Source organism: Heloderma suspectum, chromosome 10 (assembly GCF_057233095.1).
Source record: "Heloderma suspectum isolate Gila_16-S chromosome 10, 16-S_ref, whole genome shotgun sequence".
NCBI lineage: Eukaryota > Metazoa > Chordata > Lepidosauria > Squamata > Helodermatidae > Heloderma > Heloderma suspectum.
This window is the reverse complement of record NC_139467.1, coordinates 6,277,592-6,301,570: the sequence shown is the minus strand read 5'-3', so window position 1 is coordinate 6,301,570 and position 23,979 is coordinate 6,277,592. Positions and strand designations below refer to the sequence as shown.

The 23,979-nt window shown below is 48.7% G+C and overlaps 2 protein-coding genes across 2 annotated transcripts in view; both read left to right on the top strand.

The window, feature by feature from the left end:
• FBXO46 (F-box protein 46) overlaps positions 1 to 4,239 on the top strand; it is a 29,455-nt gene extending 25,216 nt beyond the window's left edge. The window contains exon 4 of the mRNA XM_084814840.1: positions 4,160 to 4,239. Within this exon, the coding sequence (XP_084670966.1) occupies positions 4,160 to 4,163 (4 nt within the window). The 3' untranslated portion in view covers positions 4,164 to 4,239. The remainder of the gene's footprint in view (positions 1 to 4,159) is intronic.
• On the top strand, positions 1,096 to 12,561 carry QPCTL (glutaminyl-peptide cyclotransferase like). The gene is made up of 7 exons (XM_084814844.1): positions 1,096 to 1,362; positions 4,160 to 4,306; positions 4,490 to 4,777; positions 5,762 to 5,914; positions 6,994 to 7,093; positions 8,534 to 8,650; positions 11,320 to 12,561. The coding sequence occupies exons 1-7, from the start codon at positions 1,111 to 1,113 to the stop codon at positions 11,463 to 11,465; spliced, it is 1,203 nt and encodes a 400-aa protein (XP_084670970.1). The 5' UTR covers positions 1,096 to 1,110; the 3' UTR covers positions 11,466 to 12,561.
• The last annotated feature ends 11,418 nt before the right edge of the window (positions 12,562 to 23,979 follow it).

The following is a 23,979-nucleotide window of genomic DNA, read 5'->3' as shown; positions in this document are numbered from 1 at the left end:
TCAAAGAAAGCGTCCACTGTGAAACAGCAGAATTGGTACTAATAATGAAGTTTGATTCTGTTTGCTTGCGCATGAATTGAGACAACGGCAAACAGTTGTGCAGTTAGCTCTAGACCTTGGGGCAAAAATCCAGGGGCCTATAGCCCAGCTGTGTGTGTGTGTGTGTGTGTGTGGAATGACCACCCAGAGAGTGACAAGTGCAGAAGCAAACTCCATTTTATTCCTGAAGTCATGATGGGGCTATGATTTAAGTGAGCTTAAAATGCAAAGCTGCACATGTGCAGAGAGGTTTTTAAAATAAAAAATAAAAAATCAGGGTTGGCAAACAGTTATGTTGTAGTTCTAACATGTCAGGAAAGAAGAAGCAGTTTTAAAGGATGGAATAGTGGTTGGAGGGGGTGGGGATGGAAGACAAATGTGGGTTCTGTGCTTCACAACTGAAGTAATACATAAGGCCATCTAAAGGAGGATCCCATAAGACAGTTACATCCAGGGTGTAGAATTACCAAGCTGCACCACTGATGGCGAATTGGAGCGCATAACAAAGTTTGATTCTATTAGTTTGGGTCTGAACAGAGACAATGGTTTCCTGTCCTATTACCGGTGTAAATTGACTCATACATGCTAAGATGACTGCGTTGGCGCCAGTCGCTGCTGGTCGCTCCGCTTACTTTGCACACGTTTAAGCTCTCCTCGAATCGCCACGACCGTCCCCTTCGCATTTCATCGCCACCTAACCCCCGCTCCCCTTTCCCCATTCCCACCCCTCCTCTAAACCCCGCGCGCACGTATGCACTTTCCCCACGTCACGCATCTGAAGGGGGCGCCAGTCCGCGCTAATCTCGAGGCGCCGCAACGCTGATGTGTCCTTGGAACGCTCCCCCGCCCCTTTTGGAAGGGGGCCGCGGCTCGTGGAAGCGCGGCGCGCCCCCAGCCCGGCCGGGGCGGGCCTTCGGGGGAGCCCCCCCTCCCGCCCCGGAGGCCAGCCCTTCCGATAGGCTCAGCGAGAGCCGGCGGGGATCCGCGGAGGGCCCTGCGCAGCGGGGGCGGGGCCGCGCTAGCCGCGCCCCGCGCGGGCCGGGCCGGGCTTTCGCCGGGCCGGGAGGCGCCATGCGGAAGGGGTCGCGCCGGGGCCGCGCTCGCGGGGGGCTGGAGCCCGGCGCCGCCGCCGCCGCCGCCGGCCCCTCCGCAGCCTACACGCGGGGCGCGACGCCCCTGCTGCAGCGGCTGTGGCTGCCCGGGCTGCTGGCGCTGACTGCGGCTGGGTCGATGCTGGGGCTCTGCCTGCTCTGGGAAGCGGGAGGAGGCCCCGCTTCGGGGAGCGGGGCGCAGCCGCCGCAGGAGCTTCTGCCGGGCGCCCGGGTAGGTGCGGGGGCTGAACGCAAGGGCAGGAGCAAGGGCCCGCGGGGGCGGCGGCTCCGAGGCCCGTGGGGCGGCGAATCCGCCCCGGGGCTCAGGCAGAAGCGGTCGGAGCTCTGCAGGAGCTACCTTGGAGAGCTCCTGTAGAGCTCCGGCTGGTTCTGGCTGAACCCCGGGGCGGATTCGCCGCCCCACGGGCCTCGGAGCCGCCAGCCTCCGCTTGTGAGGGGGTTGGGCGCGTGCTGGAGGGGGCAGGCGCGGCTGTGGGGGTCATTTGGGAGTGGGGGATGGCGTCCTGATTAATTGCGGCCCTATCCTGGTACTCTCCTCCAAGGCGTTCAGGGGTTCTCCCCCTCGCCTGTTATCTTCACAACAATCCTGTGAGGTAGGCTAGGCTGAGAGTGGCACTCAGCCTTCCAGATGTGTTGGACTTCGACTCCCATCAGCCCCAGCCAGCATGGTTGATGGTCTGGTTGCTGGGGAACCTGGGCAGGAGTGTGCTGTTGTGGTCATGCCCTGCTTGTGGGTTCCTGGTCGACAGCTGGTTGGCCGCTTGTGGGAGCAGAATGCTGGACTAGATGGACCCTGGGTCTGACCCAGCCTCAGGGCTCTTCTTATGCTCTTATGGTCAGGAATTTTGGGAATTGCAGTCCAATCCGGAGGGCAGTTCTCACCACTAAGCCATACCGCCATGCTTGCTGGGAATGAGAGGAGTTATGGTACAGCCTGGAGGGCAGCTGGTGCGGGTATGGGGAAAGGCTACCTTCCTGGCTCTCAGGACTGCTTTAATGGATCCAGCCAGTTATCCAACAGGTCCAGCCCTCCATCTCTGACAGCCAGCAACCTCTGGGAAGCTCGCCAGCAGGGTATGACAGTGACAGCCAACCCCTGTGTTCTGCCCCCAAGTTGGGGACAAACTACCTCTGATCATGGAGGCTTTCTTTGGCTCACTGGGACTACGTTCCCCTTATAACAACATCCAGAGTGGGTAGCTGCATTAGCCTGCCACAGCTGAACCAACAGAGGAGGCTTGTAGCAATCCAAATCTCTTAGGGTGCAATCCCACGCATGTTTAGGCAGAACAAAAGTCCTACAACTCCCAGCATGCCCCAGCCAGCAAGGCTGGTTTTCTGTTTAAAGCTATTTAATCTCATGGCAGTACGTCCACGTGCAGTGTGCTCAAGCATTCCATAAGTCAGTTATATGTTGTGTAAAAGGCGCTGGGCCTTTAAGAGATGCCTTGGGGCAGTGGTGATGACCAGGGGAGTGATTTGCAGTGGGACAGAGGAAATGTGAGGGTTGGCAGTTTTTTTTTTTACTGCTCTTGCGTCTTTAGTCTTTAGCCAAGCAGACATACACAGAAAAATCCAGCCGGTGAAGTTTCACAAAGGCTGCATTCATACACAGTGGCCAGATTTGCACATAACATTAACCCATGGTATAGGTTGTTGAATTCTGGGTTGCCATGATGTTTGAATGCAGCCATGCTAACAAACTGTGGGTTGTTAACCACTAGCACCCCAGAAAGACCACCCATGGTTTGTTGTTCGGTTGTAAACTCTGGGTCATTTAAATCATGGGTGGTTGTTACATGTGAACACAAAACCGTGGGTTCCTGGGTTGTTTTACCAGGTAGAGAAGCGGCGGGCAAGAGCAGTAAAACCCCCCACAGCTGCTCTGCATGCCAGTACTGCAGCACCACAAAAGACATTTGGGATACAGGGAGGGAGCGGGCAAAGGAGGACAGGGATTGAGAAAACAAACTACCATTTGTTTGATCTTCTGCCAGACCAACCCTGGATAGGGCAACAAGCCATCCATAAATAAACCATGGGTTAGTGTTATGTGCAAACCAGGCCAATATGTAATCTGACCTATGGAAGCTGGTTTGTTGTTCTCTTTACAAGCCAGAATTGTAAACCAGTTTTTGTTCTTGGTTTACAAATCTTGGCTTGTTTTGGGAATAACAAAACAAGCCAGGATCCTTGGGTTGGGTGACACACGAAACAAAGTATTTCTGGTTCATTTAGCTGCTCACACTAATGGGAGGATCCAAGCAGTAGCAAACGGGCTGTGTGCATCATCATGCAGCTCATTTATGGTAAGCCAAGATTCTCCAGAATTATGGCTTAGCACTGTCTGCAAACGTGGCCTTTATCTCCGTGCCAGGAAAATCTTCACGCAGTGGCAGCCTTACCATGAGGCCTCAGACAGGATCTTTTTGATTTCATTAAAGGTGACAGGATGGGAGAGATGGACAGATCCAGAAGCCTTGATCTACTACAGGGGTGGGCAGCTGTGGCCCTCCATATGTTTTGGCCTACAACTCCCACCCTGCCCTACCATTGATTATGCTGGCTAAGGCTGATGGAAGTTGCAGGTCAATACATCTGAAGGGCCACACGTTGTCCACCCCGATCTACCAGGAGCTCCCCTGCATGAATTACAGGGCCTTCTCCATGGTGTCCCCCCCAATTGTGCAAATTCCTTCTGACTGGTTTGTGTATGACCCTGACCATACAGGCCTTCAAATAGGCCTTAAACCCCCATTTGTAGGTTTCTCTTAATGGCGTTTTGGTGCGATTGGTCTGAAATCATTTTGAAGAAGTTGTTTTTGAAATGCAGTTATGGGAATGTCTCTCTCAAATGTCCTGGATTTAGGCTGCTTTAAAAAAATGGTTTGGGGGTTGTCTTAATATTGTGGTTTATATTTCACTATTTTATGTACGAGGGCTCCGCCCTAGGTGGTCACCTCAAAATTGCTACATAAATAATACATAAACGTCTCCTGTCCTGACAGCTGAATCACAAGCCCCGAAGCCTTTCTAGTAGCCAACTGAAACACCTGACCTCCCTGGTGGATCTTGACCGCCTTTGGAATACTTACCTGCAGCCCATGCTGATCGAGAGGTACTCTGGCAGCCCTGGGAACAAAAATGTTCGGCAGGTGAGTCTGTTGTTCTAAATGCTTCCCCAATTCCACGGTGGAAAAGGAAAGGTTGCCTGGTTCTCTTCAGTGGAGATGGAGGGATTTTGATAATGGCTTTGCAGAAAATCAGTGAGGACTAGAGCTCTGTGTGAGTGACTTCGCCCCTAGTTCTTCATGCTGCGCCCCTTTCTTCCCTCCTAGTTCATCACAGAAAGGCTGAGCATGCTAGCTGCTTCCTGGCATGTAGAGCTGGACTCTTTCGAGGACCAGGCGCCACATGGCACCGTGAGCTTCGCCAATGTGGTGGCCACGCTGGACACCAAAGCCGCCTGGCGCTTGGCACTGGCCTGCCACTACGACTCTAAGTACTTTCCCCACGACAGGCACGGCCAGGCCTTTGTGGGAGCCTCAGACTCGGCTGTGCCCTGCTCCATCCTGCTGGAGCTGGTGACGGCGCTGGACAAGGAGCTGCTGAGAGCCAAGGAGCAGGTAGGAAGGGCAGAGGGCGGTGTTCAGTGGGTGGAAATGCAGACCGAGACACAGAATACGGAGTTCTCCTGAGGAGTGGGGGGAGTAAGCATTAATGGTTAGAGCGGGCAGGGCGGGGCTTCTGTGCCTCAAGTCCATTTTGACCCCTGGAAAAGTAGCGATTTGTAGTAGGGTAGGATTGTCACTAATGGAAAAAGGGGGCTTTTTTGCTGGGGCTGGGGCTGGTCCCACGCTTTCCAGCCCACTGATATTTCAGCCCTGGCCATCAAGTTTTTCTTAAAATGTGTGTGCAAATTTATTTATTTATTTGTTTGTTTGTGATATTTATATACCGCTAAATAGAACAAAATCGCTAAGTGCTTCACATATAAATATCACAATCACATTTAAAATGCAGTATTAAAAACGCAACATTAAAAGCAATTTCAATTACACTAAAAGCAGCACAAGCGGTACAAGGAGCAGTCAGATGGAGCAGCGCGACTGATTTAATTGCAGCCCAGGGAAGGCCGGGGTGAACCGTAGGTTTACCTGTCGAAAGAAGGCTAAAGCGGGGGCTAGACATCCTGAGACCCTCCAGATGGCGTGGGCTACCATTCCCATAATCCCCTAACCATTGGTGATGCTGGTGGGGCAGCTGGGAGTTGTAGTCCAAAACCTCAGGAGGGCACCAGTTTGCCTGCCCCTAGGCAAAAGCGTTTTGGGCTTTTTCATTTAGAAAAAAGGACTACGGTGGAAACACTGGATTATAAAGTATGCACAGTGTGGAAAAGCTGGATTGACCTTCAGGTCATTAGAAGGTCTACTTTGCGTTCTCAATGCACTTAATCCGATCTTTTCCCCCTGAAACGTGTTGTGCTTGCCTCCCATTTTATGATGTGGGGTGGCTGTTAAAAATGATGATAATTCCGTAACCGTGACGGCCCCGTTTCTGGGTTGGAGCCACCAGCCGAGATCCAGCGGCGTGTTGTCGTGATGGTTTAGGGTCCGCAGGTGACGCTGCAGCTGCTGTTCTTCGACGGGGAAGAAGCTTTCAAGGAGTGGAGCGCAACGGATTCCCTCTACGGGTCGCGGCACTTGGCTGAGCACATGGCGAGGACCCCGCACCGCCCCGGCATCACCCAGCTGCAAGCCATCGTGAGTGCCTCTCCCAGGCGGCAATCAGAAACAATTGACTGGTTCGGATAATGGGCAGATTCCAGTTCTGACGGGGGGGGGGTTCTGACTTGCCTCCTGTTGTTCCCTTTCCCTGACATTTTGTTGCCTTCCAGAAATTCCTGCCATTTTTTGAAGCCATTGGCCGTGCTGGCTGGGGTTGATGGGAGTTGTAGTCCAACACATCCCAAAGGCACCAGCTCAGGGAAGGCTAAATTACAGAGATGGAATGGGTCTTGAAGTTCATCCAGTCCCACCCCTTGATCAGTGCATTATATACCAGATACTCATAATTTACTTTGTTTCTTTTCTGCCCTCCTTCCAAGGAGTTCAGGGTAGCATACATGCTTCCTCCCCCTATCCTCACAACAACCCTGTGAGGCAGGCTAGGCTGAGAGAGAACAAGTGGCCCAAGTCATGGAGTTTGTTTCTTGGCTGAGTGGGGACTTGAATTTGGGTCTTCTTAAGGCACAATCCTATGCATGTTTAGACAGAAAACAACTCCTGCCCCAGCCAGCATGGCTAGCTGAGGAATGCTGGGAGTTGTAGGACTTTTTTTCCATCTAAACATGTATAGGATTGCGCCCTTAGCATGATACTCCTAGTCTGACACTGTAGCCACAGTGACCCTTGGTGAGGTTGTACACGTGTCTTGTGGTGTATCGCTTTCAGATTGCAAATAGGAGCTCACACAGTGGAATGATTCTCCATACCCACCCCCAAATAAAAGCCCCTACACATAGACAACTAGCATGTCAGGGAGGAGGACCCTAGCATTGCCTTCCCTGGCATGCTAGTTGTCCATGTGTGGGGATTTTATTTTATTTTTATTGCGTGGAGGAGCATTCAGTCGCGTGAGTTCCCACTGCTGTCTGAAGCGGTACAACCAAGAGACGGGTTTGCCGCCTTGGTCAGGGTTGAGAGTCAGTTTGCCAAATCCCATTCTTCCAGCTTATTTTCAGGGGGAGGAGGGGACAGGGAATGAATGAATGAGGCAGTGCGCCCCACGGATCTCAGAACAATAGACAACAGTGGTTTTTAACCCCATATCCTCTTTGCAGCCCCTCTTTGTTCTGCTTGACCTGCTGGGGGAGCGCCAGCCCAGCTTCCAGAGCCATTTCCCTGCCACAGCCAGCTGGTTCCAAAGACTTCTTGGCATTGGTAAGGTCCAGAGACAGAACTGGAAAACCTGGTTCTCCGAAACACTTTTTGGGGAGCCAACTGCAAATGGGGTGGATGGGTGGGTCTGTGCTGTGCCCGTATTCCCCCCTCTCACGCCCTTGAAAGTTTGGGAGCCAACAGAGACTAGGGCTGTGACATGCAAGCAATTAGATGCAGGGCCTGTAGCTCAGGGGTAGAGCACGTGCTTGGCGTACAGAAAGTCCTAGGTTCAATCCCCAGCGTCTCCAGGAAAGTTTGAGAAAGACATCCCTATCTGAAACCTGGATAGCTGCTGGCGATCAGAGTAAACCAACACCAGGAAATTGGTTCCATCCATAACCATTTGCAAACACAAAAACCGAATAGGCTGAAGGAAAATTATGTACATAAAAAATATGACAAAAATTTAATGTCAATACTGATATTTCACACAGAATTAAAACAACTGATGAGCAGTCAAAACATGCCCATCAATATATCACATGTACATAGTCACAATACCGGTCTCTAAATCGGTGGGACAGTGGCTTTGGGTATTTGTACCGCCTTTGATTAGAAATCAGTGTTGTAACTATGTACATGTGATATATTAATGGGCATGTTTTGAATGCTAATCAGTTGTTCTAATTCTGTCTGAGATATCAGTATTGATATTAAAATCTTGTCATACTTTTATTTTTATTCTCCAAACAAAAACTTTACAAATATTTTTTACAAGTATTAAATCATGGAAATAATTAAGGAATGATAAATCATTCATATTCCATTTTACACATAAAAAAGAAATGTTTCCACTTGTCAGGTGTAAAAGGCAATCTATACAACGTCATAATATCCCTCATAGGGAATGTGCATTAGCACTTTCTTGAATTTTATTGGACCAACACGTAACTAAAAAAGTCCATTTTTCAACAAAAGAATCATATAACTCTCTAACCTCCCTCACTCTGATCAGATTTGTAATTTTTACCATAGACACTATATCCCATATTTTCATCAACCATTCATTCAGTGTTTGTCCTTTTGGCCAACTACAGGATATTGTTAACCGAGCTGCTGATAGTTAATATTGAACCATTTCCACTCATCAGCTAAGACCAGGAAATGTTGTCGTATTTTTTATATTCATAATTTTCCTTCAGCCTATTTGGTTTTGGAATCAGGGTAGACCAGGATCCCCAAACATGGCACCCTCCAGATGTGTTTGGACTACAACTACCATCACCCATCCAGCATGGCCAGTGGTTGGGGATTGTGGGAGTTTTAGTCCAAAACCTCTGGAGGGCAATCACGTCACCCGGCCCACTGTGTGAGCCCTTTTTGCCCCCCACATGCCAAGGCACATGCCCCACACTGGCTTCACATTACCGCTAGGAGCGCTCGGAGGGACTGAAGTTACTTCTTTGTTGGGTCGCCTAATCCCTTCATTGCATTCCACAGAAAAGCGGCTGCACCGGCTGGGCCTCCTGCAGTCCCACCCCCAGGAACAGCTTTATTTCCAGAGTGGTCACTTCTACAGCCACGTTGATGATGACCATGTGCCCTTCTTCCAGAAAGGTACCTGCTCCCCCTCTGTTTCACCATTGCAGTGTTTTGTTAGAGCCATAACTGTGTGCGGCATGCCTGTGTACACCAGTTGCTAGGGAACATGGGTGAGAGGTGCTGTTGCACTCATGTTCTGCTTGTGGGCTTCCCGTTGGGGCAGCTGGTTGGCCACTGTGGGAACAGAATGCTGGACTAGATGGACCATGGTCTGATCCAGCATGATTGTTCTTACATTAGCTGCCAGCCAATTGTTGGAAAGCCTGATGTGACTTACAGCAGAGTTACTTTATATAAAGAGAAAGCGTGGCAGCGCAGCAATTAGTACTGAAGGCAATAAATGCAGGCTACAGCCAGTTTAGAATAAGTTCAAATCAGCTTACTTTATTAGTGCTTTTACACACAGCGTCAGAGAAGACTATCTAACACTAGTTAACTACAAGCGCCCCCTAAAGCTGGGTGAGTGAATGTACGTAAGCGAAGTCATGGGATACAGTTACTTGCTTCCTCTTGGAGAGACCACATTGAGCTTGTTGCAGAGGCAGAGAGACAAAGGAGGAAGAGGAAGTGGAGGGAGCAGAAATAAGGAACTGATCAAGCTACAGGACATTCTGTATTGCCCCCTGGCGTCTGGAAGCGTGCAGAGTTGTTCCTGTTATCCAACACCAATAAGCCACAGGCAGGGCTCCATACACTCTGCATTTTGAAAAGGAAAAGAGTTAACGTTGCATTGCCTGTCATATTAAGAGATCATCCAGCATGAGTCAGAATGTATCCATGAAGAGTCTATTACAGCCTTTCCCAATCTGGTGCCCTCCAGATGTGTTGGATTAGAACTCTCAGCATCCCCCAGCCAGCACAGTCATAAGTGTAGAGAGGCATATTCGTGGGTAGCGGAGACATCACGCTACATATCTTGGATGCACAGATGGGTTGGATTTCCTTGCCTGCTGTTGGTCTCTGCAATAGACACCCTGCTCAGAATATTGCAATGATTCAGCATTTGGTACTTCGGTGTTTCAAAGGTGTTCTGATTGATCTCGGAGGGTCTCCATGAAGCCAGAGACCTGAGCAGCTCTAGCCGATGCCAATTGGTATGCCTGGCTTAATAGGACAACCTTAAAGGCTGTGTTGAGAGGCCTGTTTTAAAATCAAAATGTTCCCCACGACCATCCAGCCATGTTGTCTTCCGTCAGAAAGACTGGCATTGCGTCTGCTGATTTGATGCGGGGGGGGGGGAGGGGGGACGACCTGAGGCCTCCGGCCAAATCCGGCCTTCTGGGCTCCCAGTTCAACCCTTTGGGGTTTCCCAGTTGGCCATGCCCCTTTCCCCCGGGCACCAATCCTGGGTTTTGTGCAGGTTCCCCCCCCCCATTCTAAATGGTTGAAAGGCATCTCCCAAGGCAGAGCTCTGCAACCTTTTTGGACCCCTGGGCATGTTTGAGAAACTGCTGCGGGCACCACCACAGAATGCCTCCCTTGGAGGGCATCACATGGGGGGGCCTGACTAGTCAAGAAGCGGCACGGAGAGTAATGGCAAGGCTGGAGGCTGGGAGGGAGGGGGAGATGGAAAGAGTTGCTTCACCCAGGGTTAACCTGTCCACACAGGCCTTTCCCCTTTGAGCTCTCTCTTTCACGCTCTCTCTCTCTCGCGCGCTCTCTCTCCACCCCCAGCCTCTAGCCTTGCTATTCCTGTCACCCAGCCCCTTTCCTCGCTATCTCTCTCCCTTTCCTATCCCTAGCCGCCTTCTTTCTCTCCCTTCCTAGCCCCTAGCCTTGCTCTTTCTCTCCCACTCATGCCTTTGTCCTGCTGTTTCTCTCCACCCCCAGCCTCTAGCCTCACTGTTTCTCTCCCCAAGCCCCTTTCTGCGCTATCTCTCTCCCTTCCTAGCCCCTAGCCTTGCTCTTTCTCTCCCTCTCACCCCTTTATCCTGCTGTTTCTCTCCACCCCCAGCTTCTAGCCTCACTGTTTCTTTCCCCTCTCCCCCTTTGCCTTGCTTTCTCTTCCGACCTGATTAACAGCTGATCAGCAACAGGGTCAGGAACAGGAAGGAGAACCTGGCGCCCTAACGGTTTTCAATTTTTTATTATTTATTTTTTCCCATGGGAGCAGGGAGTTGAGAGCTGTGCAGGCACCATTGGAGGTGCCCGCAGGCGCCTTGCTGGGCACTGTCCTCAGGCTTCATTACTGGCAGCAGGGGCTTGAAGCTAAAATATGTTGGTATTTTTTATCCCTCCCCTTTTGCCTTCAGCTCTGCTCACCACCTGAATGCAGCCCCTAAGAGCTTGTCTAAAATGGAACTGAGTCCTCAGGCTGAAACGGGTTCTCCCCCACAGTTTAGTGCTGTTTGTCTCCACCCCGCCACCCTGCATGAATGCATGCAATCCCCCAGCTGCCATGTAAAGTGGTAAAGTCCAGGAAGAATTTTACCATATAATCTGCACAGACCCACTCTGTGTTTTCACTCCACATTGCTCACCCACTTTCAAGCCTGTCTTTGCAACCTTAAGAACTAGAAACTTGACTTTTCTTTAAAAAAAAATAAAAGGGTGGGTGGGAGGGAAATGACATGTTGAATGCTTTGGGGAGCTGAATCTTATGCTCAGTAGAAAAACCATACGTGTGCATGGAATGTCAGACTGCCTTGGCCTGATGTTGGTGTGTGCCTCTGCCTTTGTGACAGGTGTTCCAGTCCTTCACCTCATTGCCATGCCCTTTCCCAAGGTCTGGCACACCATGAAGGACACGGAGGCGAACCTGCACCCCCCCACCATCGAGAACTTATGTAAGATCCTGGCCGCTTTCCTGGCAGAATACCTGTGGCTGTAGGTGGAAGGGACCCTCCTAACCCGGATGTCCTTTGATGGTCAAATGAGACAACGGAACGGCCATAGGAGAGGGAAGAGGATCGAGGCACGCCCTTCCACTCCGAGGGCTTTTCTTGGCAGAACAAACGTTGCCAGAGATTTGAGGAAGGCCGGGTTTCTTTCACTCCCCCATCAACGTGGTTCAGCCTGTTCAGGGCAAGGCTGGTTTGTGGCCGCTCCTTGGGACCCTTCCTCTCTTGGTGGCCCCATGACGCACACTCCATCCCAGATAATAATCTTGCACCGTCTCAAGACATTTTGGAAACCGAACCCTGATGAACTGCCTCCCGGTTCTTGGTTCTGCGGGTATTAAAAACGCAGCTTTTGCCATGAACTGGTGATTTGGCACAGAGATGACCTTCTGTCCTCTGAACCCAGCTACTTAAAACTGTTGTGGCCGCTGCTTTGACTGTGGTGGGAACAGCATGACGTCCCAAATGGCCTCAGCCACCTCCTCCCCCCTCCCCCGGCAATCTGTTCCATCGTGCCTCGAGCAAAACGGGTCTCTACTGTCTTTTACTATTTATTGTTAGGTCTTAAGGCCACTTGGGAGGTGGGAAAGCTCCTAAGCAGAAAAAGCTTGTATGGTTTTGCGTGGGTTGTCTGCTACTTCTAGCACCGAAGAGACTTCGTGACCTATGAAGTAGCTCTGAGGCCTGTATCTATACATATGGCAGGAGTCTGAGGTGGTAGAGTGGGGTGCTGTGTCTGAATGCTCCCTTTTTTTTTTTTAAGCAGACAAACCCTGCAAGTAAAAGATGAGTGTATCAGGGAGAGTTATTCTAGCCCGACCCTTTCTCTGCTGTGCTAGCTTTCTACTGCCAGGGAGTTACTGGCTTTCCCCAAAATTTTAGGGAGCATTCAAATGTTCCCCTCCTCCCCTGCAGCTGAAACAGTACACTCTATTCTTCCACCGTGGGATCTGCCATCTCATTCCTGCCTCATTCTGCTGTATGTGTACACTAGGCCTCTGTCTCTCTCTCTCTGATAATAAGCAAATATTTCAATAAAAGTTTCCTCTTTCTTTTGAATTTCCTGACTTCTGTCTATTTGTGTGTTTTGACTTGTTTGCGAGGACAGCCATAATGCAAACTTCCCCACCCCCTCTCAAAAATAACACACCCCTCAGTGGCTAGATTTTTTTGGAACCTGGTTTTCCCACCTTTCCTGCTTTCTCAGTGCTGCTGCTTCCTCAGTCCCAGACAGCCTCTCTGTCTCTTTTCACCAAGTTTCTCCTCTCCACTCCCAAATGCAACCTCAAGATCAACTCCTATCAGTGTACGTGATGCTTTATAGCAAGAGAGAAAGCTGGGTTCCTGCCCCCTCTGAGTTTACAATCGAACGCTTGATAGCTGGAGGAGAGTAGCAATGGGAGAGGCAAAGGTAACAAAGGACAAAACTATCAGGACAAATTGTTTCCCGCCTCCCAGCTGAGCTGAACAGAGCAGAGCAAGCTGCTCCAGCTGGTCCAGGGACTACAGAAGCAAGCAAGCTCCCAGAGAGCGAGCGAACAGAGACAGCGAACAGGGGGAGCAAACAGGAGTTGGCCAGGGGAGTTGCAGTGGTAGAAGAGACAAAGGAGACAAAAGAGACAGAGGCAAAGAGGTAAGTGGGCTGCAGGAAGCCCAGGGGGCTGTCCTTTATCCTTCTGAGTGGCTGTGAGCTCACCAGGTGCTTCTGAGAGCTCCAACTGAATTGGGTGTGTGTGGCCTGAGTACTCCCAGCAGCTGTGTGGGCAGGAAGCTTCAGTGCCTGGGTGGCCGGCCAGATGGGCGATTAATAAATTTAAGAAAGAAAGAAAGAAAGAAAGAAAGAAAGAAAGAAAGAAAGAAAGAGTCTGTTTCCCGCCTCCCAGCTGAGCAGAGCAGAGCAAGCTGCTCCAGCTGGTCCAGGGACTACAGAAGCAAGCAAGCTCCCAGAGAGCGAGCGAACAGAGCGAGCGAACAGGGGGAGCAAACAGGAGTTGGCCAGGGGAGGTGAAGGGGGAGGCCCCTAACATTTTTTTCATTTCCCCCCTTTTTTTTCTTTCATTTTTTCTTTTTCTTTTTTAACCAACTTTTTTTTTCATTTATTTGTCTTGTAACACACACTTCCACACCAGTGGTACTCTGCTTTTAACCTCTACTGAGTAGAGGAGCAGGCAAACGCTAGTCTAGAACAATCAGAAAGCTAGACACAAAAAGGGAAAGAGGCTATGGAAGGACAAGACTCTCCAGTGGTGGTGACCTGCAAGGTGTGTGCAATGTTCATTTTCTTGCCTGAGAACAACATGGCCCACACCTGCAACGAGCGCAAGCTGATCACCCTGCTGGAAGAATAAGTAAGAGGACTGGAGCGGCGACTGTCGACCCTCTGGGGAATAAGAGAACACAAAGAGTTCTTGGACAGAACGGTGGAACTACAGCAGCAAAGTGAAGACCAGAAGCTTGAAGAGCAACAGCAAGCTGAGGCAGAAGTGGGAAATGCTGAGGTGAGGAAAAATGCAGTAGAGGATAATCCTTGGAAAAGGGTGACAGGAGAAGAAGAACTGTCAAGGGCTCCTTGGTTGGAGGCCTCTCTCAGTCTAATCCAGTAGCCAAGTCCAGACACAGTCAAATGGATTCTTTTCAAAGCTTTATTCCTCTTTTACAACTTAACAACTCTACTGTTAGCAACTAGATATGAGCAGCAGCGTACCTATGCCCTACGTTGGAACAGTTGGTCCCCATTTGGAAGGGAATTACTGGCAGACCCCTGAACTTAAGGACAAGGGAGAGTCCCTCCACTTTTCCCTTGGATCCTCTGGGCACAGCCGTTGTTTGCGTGCCAACTGGGCACTACGCCTCCTTTCTGCACCCTCCATTTGGCACCGCTCTCTGCGTCGGCGTCGCACGTCCATCAAGTCTGCTTCCCGCGCTCTGTCACTCCCAGGACTGCTATCTAAGCTAGGAATGCTGGTGGGAGGAATCTCCGTCAGCTGTTGGCCCTGGGAAAGAGGAGCGCGCTCCTCTCCCAGGAGCAACTCCTCTTCCTCAGAATCAGAACTACTCTGGGATTCTATGGGCTCAGTGTCCACCCTGACAAGAACTAGACGCCACTCTGCTCCAGTGGAAGCAGTGGAGCTGTGGAACCAATTCCAGGTACTTGAGGATGAGACCGGAGGACAGCCTGCAGAGGAAGAATTACAGGGGAACCTGCATGAGAGTGAGCAAGAGACTGAAGGTCAGTCAAGCAGAGGCGATGAAACCCAGGCCTACAACAAGAAGAAGAGAAGAGTGGTAGTAGTGGGAGACTCCTTGCTGCGTGGGACCGAAACCCAAGTATGTCACGAAGAGCCGTGGACTGGCCAGGTATGTTGTCTCCCAGGAGGACGGATTAGAGACGTGACTGAAAGGTTGCCTGCGCTCATAAAGCCCACAGACAGGTATCCCTTTCTTCTCATCCATGTGGGAACAAATGATACTGCCAAGCGGAGCTACGAAGAAATCACATCAGACTTTGAAGCTTTGGGAAGGAAACTCCAGAACTTTGGGGCCCAGAGAGTTTTCTCATCCATCCTTCCAGTAGTTAGAAGAGGGATAGAAAGGGAACAAAAAATACTCCAGGTGAATGACTGGCTATGAAGGTGGTGCCGACGCAAGAGATTTGGATTCTGGGACCATGGGCTATACTTCCTGGAAGATGGGCTGTTGGCAAGGGACGGGTTGCACCTCACAAAGGCTGGGAAGAATGTGCTTGGACACAGCATGAAGAACCTCATCAGGAGGGCTTTAAACTGAATCCTACGGGGAAGGGAGATGTAAAGTTGGGGTAACAATGGACAAAGGCTTATGCACCGCAACGGAGAGAACAGCCCTAATAGCGCCCAATAATATTCTTCAGAAACATGTAGGACGAAAGCCAGACTATGAAGCACATGGTCTTCGATGTCTATATACTAATGGCCAGAGTATGGGAAACAAACAGAATGAACTTGAACTCTTAATACAAGAGGGAAATTATGACTTGATAGGTATAACTGAGACTTGGTGGGATGACTGTCATGACTGGAATACAGCAATTGAAGGATATAAGTTGTTCAAAAAGAACAGGAGGAACAGAAAGGGAGGTGGGGTTGCACTGTATGTGAAAAAGACATATCTCTGCACAGAAATACAGGAGGATGAGCTTGGTAGCCCCATCGAGAGCATCTGGATCAAAATAAATGGAGCAAAGAATAAAAGGAACCTGGTGGTCGGAGTCCACTACCGGCCACCCAGTCAAGGAGAGGACGAGGATGAAACTTTTGAAAAGCAAATAGCCAATGTTTCAAGGAAGCATGATGTAGTAGTAATGGGGGACTTCAATCTCCCCGATATTTGTTGGGAGACAAATTCTGCAAAACATGGCCCCTCCAGGAAATTCCTGACTTGTGTGGCGGATAACTTCCTCCTACAGAAAGTAGAGGAAGGAACTAGAGGATTGGCTATCCTTGACTTGATCCTAACCAACAGAGATGACTTAGTGGATAAAGTAGCAGTTACAGGAACCTGGGGGAAAGCGACCATGTTGTACTTGAGTTCTTGGTTCTAAGGGAAGCAAAAGCCGAGTGTAGTCAAAACGCATACCCTGAATTTTAGGAAAGCTGATTTTAATAAACTCAGAACAATGATCAGTAAAGTCCCATGGCAAGCGACTCTAACGAGAAAAGGAGTCCAAGATGGGTGGGAGCTTTTAAAAAAGGAAATTCTCAAGGCACAATCACAAACAATTCCAGCAAGAAGAAAAGGTGGAAGACAACAGAAGAAGCCAATGTGGCTTCACAAAAAGCTTAGAGATGACCTGAAAACAAAAAAGGACACATATAGGAAGTGGAAAGAAGGCCAAGCAACAAAGGAAGAGTACAGGCAGGTAGCACAGAATTGCAGCGATGGTGTCAGGAAGGCTAAAGCTGAGAACGAGCTGAGGTTAGCGAGGGATGCTAAAAGCAACAAAAAGGCTTTCTTCAGCTACATGCATAGTAAAAGACAGAGGAAAGAAATGGTTGTTCAGCTGTTAAATAAGGATGGCAAAATGATAACAGATGACCAAGAAAAGGCAGAAGTGCTCAATTCCTACTTTGGCTCAGTCTTCTCCTAAAAGAGGGTCTATGAGGCCCCTGGCAAAGGCGAAGTACAGGCTGCAGGGGCAGGATTGCAGCTTGAGATCGATAGGCATATGGTCAAGGAACATCTAATTACTTTGAGTTCAAATCTCCAGGGCCAGATGAACTGTATCCTAGAGTAATAAAGGAACTGGCAGAAGAACTCTCAGAACCACTGTCTATTCTCTTTGAGAAATCATGGAGGACGGGTGGAAGGGCCAGATGGCTGAAGGAGGGCTAATGTTGTCACTGACTTCAAAAAGGCTAAAAAGGAGGAACCTGGGAGCTACAGACCAGTCAGTCTGACATCAATCCCTGGGAAAATTCTGGAGCAGATGATAAAGCAATCCATCTGGAAGCTCCTTGAAAACAATGCAGTGATTACTCGAAGCCAATATGGATTTGTCAAGAACAAATCCTGCCAGACGAATCTGATCTCATTTTTTGATCAAGTAACCTCCCTTGTGGACCGTGGGAATGCTGTAGACATCATATATCTCAACTTCAGCAAAGCTTTCGACAAAGTACCCCATCCTGATGAACAAAGTAGCTCAAAGTGGGCTAGATGAAACAAAGATCCGGTGGATCCACAGTTGGCTACAGAATCGGACACAAAGAGTGCTTCTTAATCGGATCTTCTCAAACTGGGGAGAGGTAATGAGCAGGGTAGCTAATACTTTGGAAGACAGAAACAAAATTCAAAGTGATCTCGATAGACTGGAACGCTGGGCAGAAAACAACAGAATGACATTTAATGGGGATAAATGCCAAGTTCTGCACCTAGGAAAAAGAAACCCAATGCACAGTGACAAGATGGGGGATACGTGGCTCAACAACACTACAAGCGAGAAAGATCTTGGAATTGTTGTCGATCATAAGCTGAATATGAGCCAACAATGTGATGTGGCTGCAAAAAAGGCCAATGCTCTTTTGGGCTGCATTAATAAAAGCATCGCTTCCAAATCCCGGGAAGTACCAGTTCCCCTCTACTCAGCACTGGTTAGGCCTCATCTGGAGTACTGTGTCCAGTTCTGGGCACCGCACTTTAAGAAGGATGCAGACAAGCTGGAGAGGGTTCAGAGGAGGGCAACAAAGATGATCAGGGGACTGGAAATGAAGCCCTATGAAGAGAGACTGAAAGAACTGGGCATGTTTAGCCTTGAGAAGAGAAGACTGAGGGGAGATATGATAGCGCTCTTCCAGTACTTGAAAGGTTGTCAGAGAGAGGAAGGCCAGGATCTCTTCTCGATCATCCCAGAGTGCAGGACATGGAAGAATGGGCTCAAGTTACAGGAAGCCAGATTTCAGCTGAACATCAGGAAAAACGTCCTGTCTGTTACAGCAATACGACAATGGAACCAATGACCTCGGGAGGTGGTGGGCTGTCCCACACTGGAGGCCTTCAAGACGAGGCTGGACAGCCATCTGTCAGGGATGCTCTGACTTGGATTCCTGCATTGAGCAGGGGGTTGGACTCAATGGCCTTGTAGGCCCCTTCCAACCCTACTATTCTATGATTCTATGAGGGTGCTGTTGCACTCATGTCCTGCTTGTGGGTTTCCTGTGGGCAGCTGGTTGGCCACTGTGTGAACAGAATGCCGGACTAGATGGACCCTTGGTCTGATCCAGCAGGGCGCTTCTGATGTTCTTAGACGATCTCCAAGGCAGGGGAGGCTGGTGGATCTGATTTCAGTGTGGTGGAGATTCCATCCTTGGTTTTACTTACAACCAGCCAGCGGTCTAAAGGAGCTATCCAAGGTGCTGGGCCCTGTCCCCCCAAAGGGTCCAGCACCTTGTATAGCTCCTTTAGGCTCCTGGCTGGTTGTAAGTAAAACCCAGAATGGAATCTCCGCCCCGCTGAATTCGGATCCTCTAGCCTTCTCTGCTCCTAGGTTCCCCCAAACTCTCTGCTGTACTGTTTAGTGAAATCTACTTCCCTGAAATTTCCACCCACTGGTTCCACCCACTGCTCCATCTTCTGCATGACAACCTTTCAGATATTTGAAGACCGCTATTCGTTCTCCCCTTAGTCTTCTCCAGGCTTCTCATACTCTGCTCTTCCAACCGTTCCTCACAGGACTTGGTTTCCAGACCCTTCACCGTCCTGGTTGCTCTTCTCTGGACGTGCTCCAACTTGTCAATGTCCTTCTTAAAATGTAGGGCCCCAAACTGGACACAGGACTCCAGTTGGAGCCTGATGAGTGCAGCATAGAGGGGAACTATTACTTCCCATGAGCTGTTAAGGAAAGCCGTGATGGCATTAGTACTTGGGGGGTTTTAGCAGCCACGTCACAGGCCAAATGTGTGATATATCTTTTTCCCACGAGGGGGCAGCACCAGCACACTGATCTAGTTGCAGGAGGAAAGCAAATGCCCCCGGTTTGCCATAGCTGTTGGGTTTCCAGATTTTGGGGGAAGTGAGGTGACTGACCCCTCCATGCACACACATACACACTTGCCCCCTGTCCAGCTCACCAAATGTGACTTCTAGATGGACCCAAGTGCTGTTATCTCGGGAAATGAACCACCCAAATACATGTTGGCAGTGCAACACTGAAGGGGGTGGGGGGTGTCCCCAGGACGTCTTGTGTGTTATGTGTACGTTTTTGAGTAAGAGTCACTTTGTTTTATTGCCAGGCTGGGTGGATCTGTCTCTGGCAATTCCTTTAAGGCACTTGGGGAAAATAAGATTTGGCCTTCCTGGTGTACATGGTTATCACTCTGCCTCTGTTTATCCTCACAACAGTCCTGTGACGCAGCCTTCGGCCAATCACCCAGTGAGGTTCATGGGGGATTTGAATCCAGATCTCCCTGGTTGCAGTCTGACACTATAACCATTATACCATACTGTACTCCTTTTAATGCAGACTTCTGCCATTTGTGACCTAGCAAGCCAAACACAATCCAGTAACTGCATTTTAGCCAGGCAGGTGCCTGACACATGCAGCCCCTTTATGGAGTCTGAGGTAGGCAGAGAAACCGGGACATTAATGGCGGTGTCCCTGATAGGTCACCATACATGGCTGATAGGGTTGTAATTTGTGCAGGTCCTCTCTTGAAAGCTCATCTAATAAAATAAGAAATTCAGCAGCTGAAACAGATGTGGGGGAGGTGCTGATGCTTCGGTTTTTAAAGATTCTAGTCCTCATGACTGAAAATTGAGTTGAAAGTATGTGGGCAGGGCTTGGGGAGACTTGCAAAGCTGGGGGGGAAATCTTATTGATCTAAGATTTGCAGCAGCCGCCCTGGCTCCAGCACACACCAGGAAGTTTTGTTAGGAACAAAGCAGAATAAATTCACTCAAAGCAAGCAAATAACGTCGACACTGGCTTCCATTCCATAACAAGCGCAGCTCGCAGAATTTAACTGTACTCACAGGAACAGGCCATTGCCAACCAGAAAGGTTCAGTAATCAACCAGTGCCTCTATTTGCATAATTGAACCACTTTCTCTCTATCTAATAGAGCCTCCTGAGCCCCCACTCTCCAAAACCTTCCTTTTAAGCATCACTGTTTATCTCCTTTGTTCCAGTCTTCAGCTGTCATAGAACATTCACTCTCCCTCTCTATTCTGCATTTTGGAATAATAAGCAGAGTGGTTCAATGCACTTTCTTTGCAATCATGGCTATTTTGCAGTGATCTGGCAGGCTGAGAAAGGAGCAATTTCAACCATCTCCTTAGCCTCTGAAGACCTCTTCATTAGACAGAACCTATTTAATGCTGGGATATTTCTTCTCCCTTCCCCCTCTCCAAAGGAGATATTTTTTTAAAAAAATTCTCATATTTAGGGGCAACTGGAATGAATATCACATCATTGGTAGCCCTCAGGGCAAGGGTGAATGGATCCAATAGGCCAGATTTCCTCAACCCTACACTCTCCAGATGTGTGGGACTACAACTCCCATCAACTCCATGCTGGCTGGAACTGATGGGAGTAGTAGTCCACACATCTGGAGAGCACCGGGTTGGGAAAGTCTGCAATGGACTGTGCCCTTGTGTCTTTTGATAGTTTTATAAAAAGGACTGTTTGGGCAGATGTACCTTCATAGCAAGCTTGGTTAGGGATGAGATCCATCCAGAAAACATTGGTTGTTGGGCAGATGAAAATTATAATAAATGCATTGCCAATTTCCAAATATGGCAGTCTGTTATCAGAAGATTGACAATTACAAAACTTCCAGGGGACCAAACAGTTCAGAGAGAAAAGCTAGAAGAAGAGAGTGTTTCTTTCTCCAGCAACAATTTTAAAAACCAGCTTACAATCACATCAGCACTCATTCTGGTGTCCATTCTGCAAAGAGATTCACTTCAACCCAGCTGCAGTTACAGATGATGAGTCGCATGTACCAAATGGTAGGCTTGGATGATGATGTGAAACATGCCCCCCTCCACCCCTGTTTGCATCAACTGCCATATTTGGACAGTTCAAGGGGGCCCGGGGATCCATCACAATGCCTATGGCAGCGTCCATGCTGAAGGATGCTAGCAAAATGTGCAGTAGGCTACTTTAGGTGCATAAGATCTTCCTTGCTAGATTGGGGCACGTGTATTTTAAAAGAAGATAACATGCTTATTTATTTTATTTGTACCCTTCCTTTCTACCAAAAACTGGCACTCAATGCAGCTTACAGAACCAGGCAAAATGGATTAAAACAATAAAACAGTTTTATATTGTTTTATGCTGTGCTTTGTGGCTTTAATTTTTGTGAACAGCCCAGAGAGCTTCAGCTACTGGGCTGTATAGAAATAAATACATACATACATACATACATACATACATACTTACTTACAGAAAGAAAGAAAGAAAGAAAGAAAGAAAGAAAGAGTGTCAGTGGCCAGATCAGATGTCTCTAGGTGCTTATTTCACATACTTTAATTAGGGATGTTAAAACCAACCCACACAATAGAGCCTGTATTTTCCCAGAGATCTTCAGGCTCTGGTTTCTGTGAACCTCCAGGAGGAGGAATTTCCATTGCTGGAAAACAATCACCAAGAAATGTTCTTTGTGCTAGTTGTGCTGGCCTGGCCCATAGAGAGTAGTCTAAAATAAGCAGAGGTGGGGAAAACCTGCAGTCCACCAGATGTTTTGTTGTTCAGTCATTAAGTCATGTCTGACTCTTCGTGACCCCATGGACCACAGCACGCCAGGCCTTCCTGTCCTCTGCTCTTTCCCGGAGTGTGCTCAAATTCATATTCATTGCATCGGTGATGCTATCTAGCCATCTCATCCTCTGCCGTCCCTGTCTCCTTTTGCCTTCAATCTTTCCCAGCATCAGGGTCTTTTCCAGGGAGTTTTCTCTTCGCATTAGGTGGCCAAAATATTTGAACTTCAGCTTCAGTATCTGTCCTTCCAATGAGCACTCAGGGTTGATTTACTTTGGGGTTGACTGATTTGACCTCCTTGCAGTCCAGGGGACTCGTAAGAGTCTTCTCCAGCACCACAGTTCGAAAGCATCAATTCTTCGGCACTCAACCTTCCTTATAGTCCAGCTCTCACAGCCATACGTTGCTACTGGGAAAAACATAGCTTTGATTATACGAATCTTTGTCGGCAAGGTGATGTCTCTGCTTCTTACTATGCTGTCTAGTGTGCCATAGCTTTCCCCCCAAGGAGCAAGCATCTTTTTATGGCTACAGTCACCGTCTGTGGTGATCTTGGAGCCCAAGAAAATAAAATCTGTCACTGCTTCCATTTCTTCCCCTTCCATATGCCAGGAAGTGATGGGGCCAGATGCCATGATCTGAGTTTTTTTAATGTTGAGTTTCAAACCAGCTTTTGCACTCTCCTCTTTCACCCTCAACAAGAGGCTCTTCAGATCCTCTTCGCTTTCTGCCATTAGGGTGGTATCCTCTGCGTATCTGAGGTTGTTGATCATTCTCCTGACAATCTTAATTCCGACCTGTGATTCAACCAACCCGGCGTTTCCCATGATGTACTCTGCATATACGTTAAATAAGCAGGGCAACAACATACAGCCTTGTGGTACTCCTTTCCTGATTTTGAACCAATCGGTTGTTCCATGTCCAGTTCTTACTGTTGCTTCTTGACCCTCGTACAGGTTTCTCAGGAGACAGGTAAGGTGGTCTGGTACTCCTATCTCTTTAAGAATTTACCACAGTTTGTTGTGATCCACACAATCAAAGGCTTTAGCGTAGTCAATGAAGCAGAAATAGATGTTTTTCTGGAATTCTCTTGCTTTCTCCATGATGCAGCGAATGTTGGCGATTTCATCTCTACTTCCTCTGCCTCTTCGAAACGCAGCTTGTACTTGCGGTAGTTCTCGGTTCGCATACTGCTGAAGCCTAGCTTGCAGGATTTTGAGCATCACCTTGCTGGCATGTGAAATGAGCAAAATTGTACGGTAGTTTGAACACCCTTTGGCATTGCCCTTCTTTGGAATTGGAATGTAAACTGACCTTTTCCAGTCTTGTGGCCACTGTTGAGTGTTCGAAATGTGTTGGCATATTGAGTGCAGCACTTTAACAGCATCATCTTTTAGGATTTTAAACAGCTCAGCTGGAATACTGTCATCTCCGCTAGCTTTGTTGTTAGTAATGCTTCCTAAGGCCCACTTGACTTCACTCTCGAGGATGTCCGGCTCAAGTTCAGTGACCGCACTCTCATGGCTATCAGGGACATTCAGGTCTTTCCTGTATAGTTCTTCTGTGTATTCTTGCCACCTCTTCTTAATCTCATCTGCTTCTGTTAGGTCCCTGCCTTCTTTGTCCTTTATCATGCCTGTCTTTGCACAAAACGTTCCCTCGATATCTCCGATTTTCTTGAAAAGATCTCTAGTCTTTCCCATTCTATTGTTTTCCTCGATTTCTTTGCATTGTTCCAGTCTTGTCTCTCCTTGCTATTCAGTTGGGTATATCTTCCCCTTTCTCCCTTGCTTTTCAATTCCCTTCTTTCCTCAGCTACTTGTAAAACCTCATCAGACACAGCCACTTTGCTTTCTTGCATTTCTTTTTCTTTGGGATGGATTGAGTTGCTGCCTCCTGAACAATGTTTTGGACCTCCGTCCATAGTTCCTTATGCACTCTGTCTATCAGGTCTAATCCCTTAAATCTATTTGTCACCTCCACTGTATATTCATAAGGGTTATGATTTAGGTCATACCTGAATGGTTTAGTGGTTTCCCCTACGTTCTTCAATTTAAGCCAAAATTTTGCAACAAGAAGATCGTGATCTGAGCCACAGTCAGCTCCAGGTCTTGTTTTTACTGACTGCATAGAGCTTCTCCATCTTTGGCTGCAAAGGACATAATCAATCTGATTTCGATATTGACCATCTGGTGATGTCCATGTGTAGAGTCGCCTCTTGTGCTGTTGGAAAAGAATGTTTGCTATGATCAGCATGTTCTCTTGGCAAAA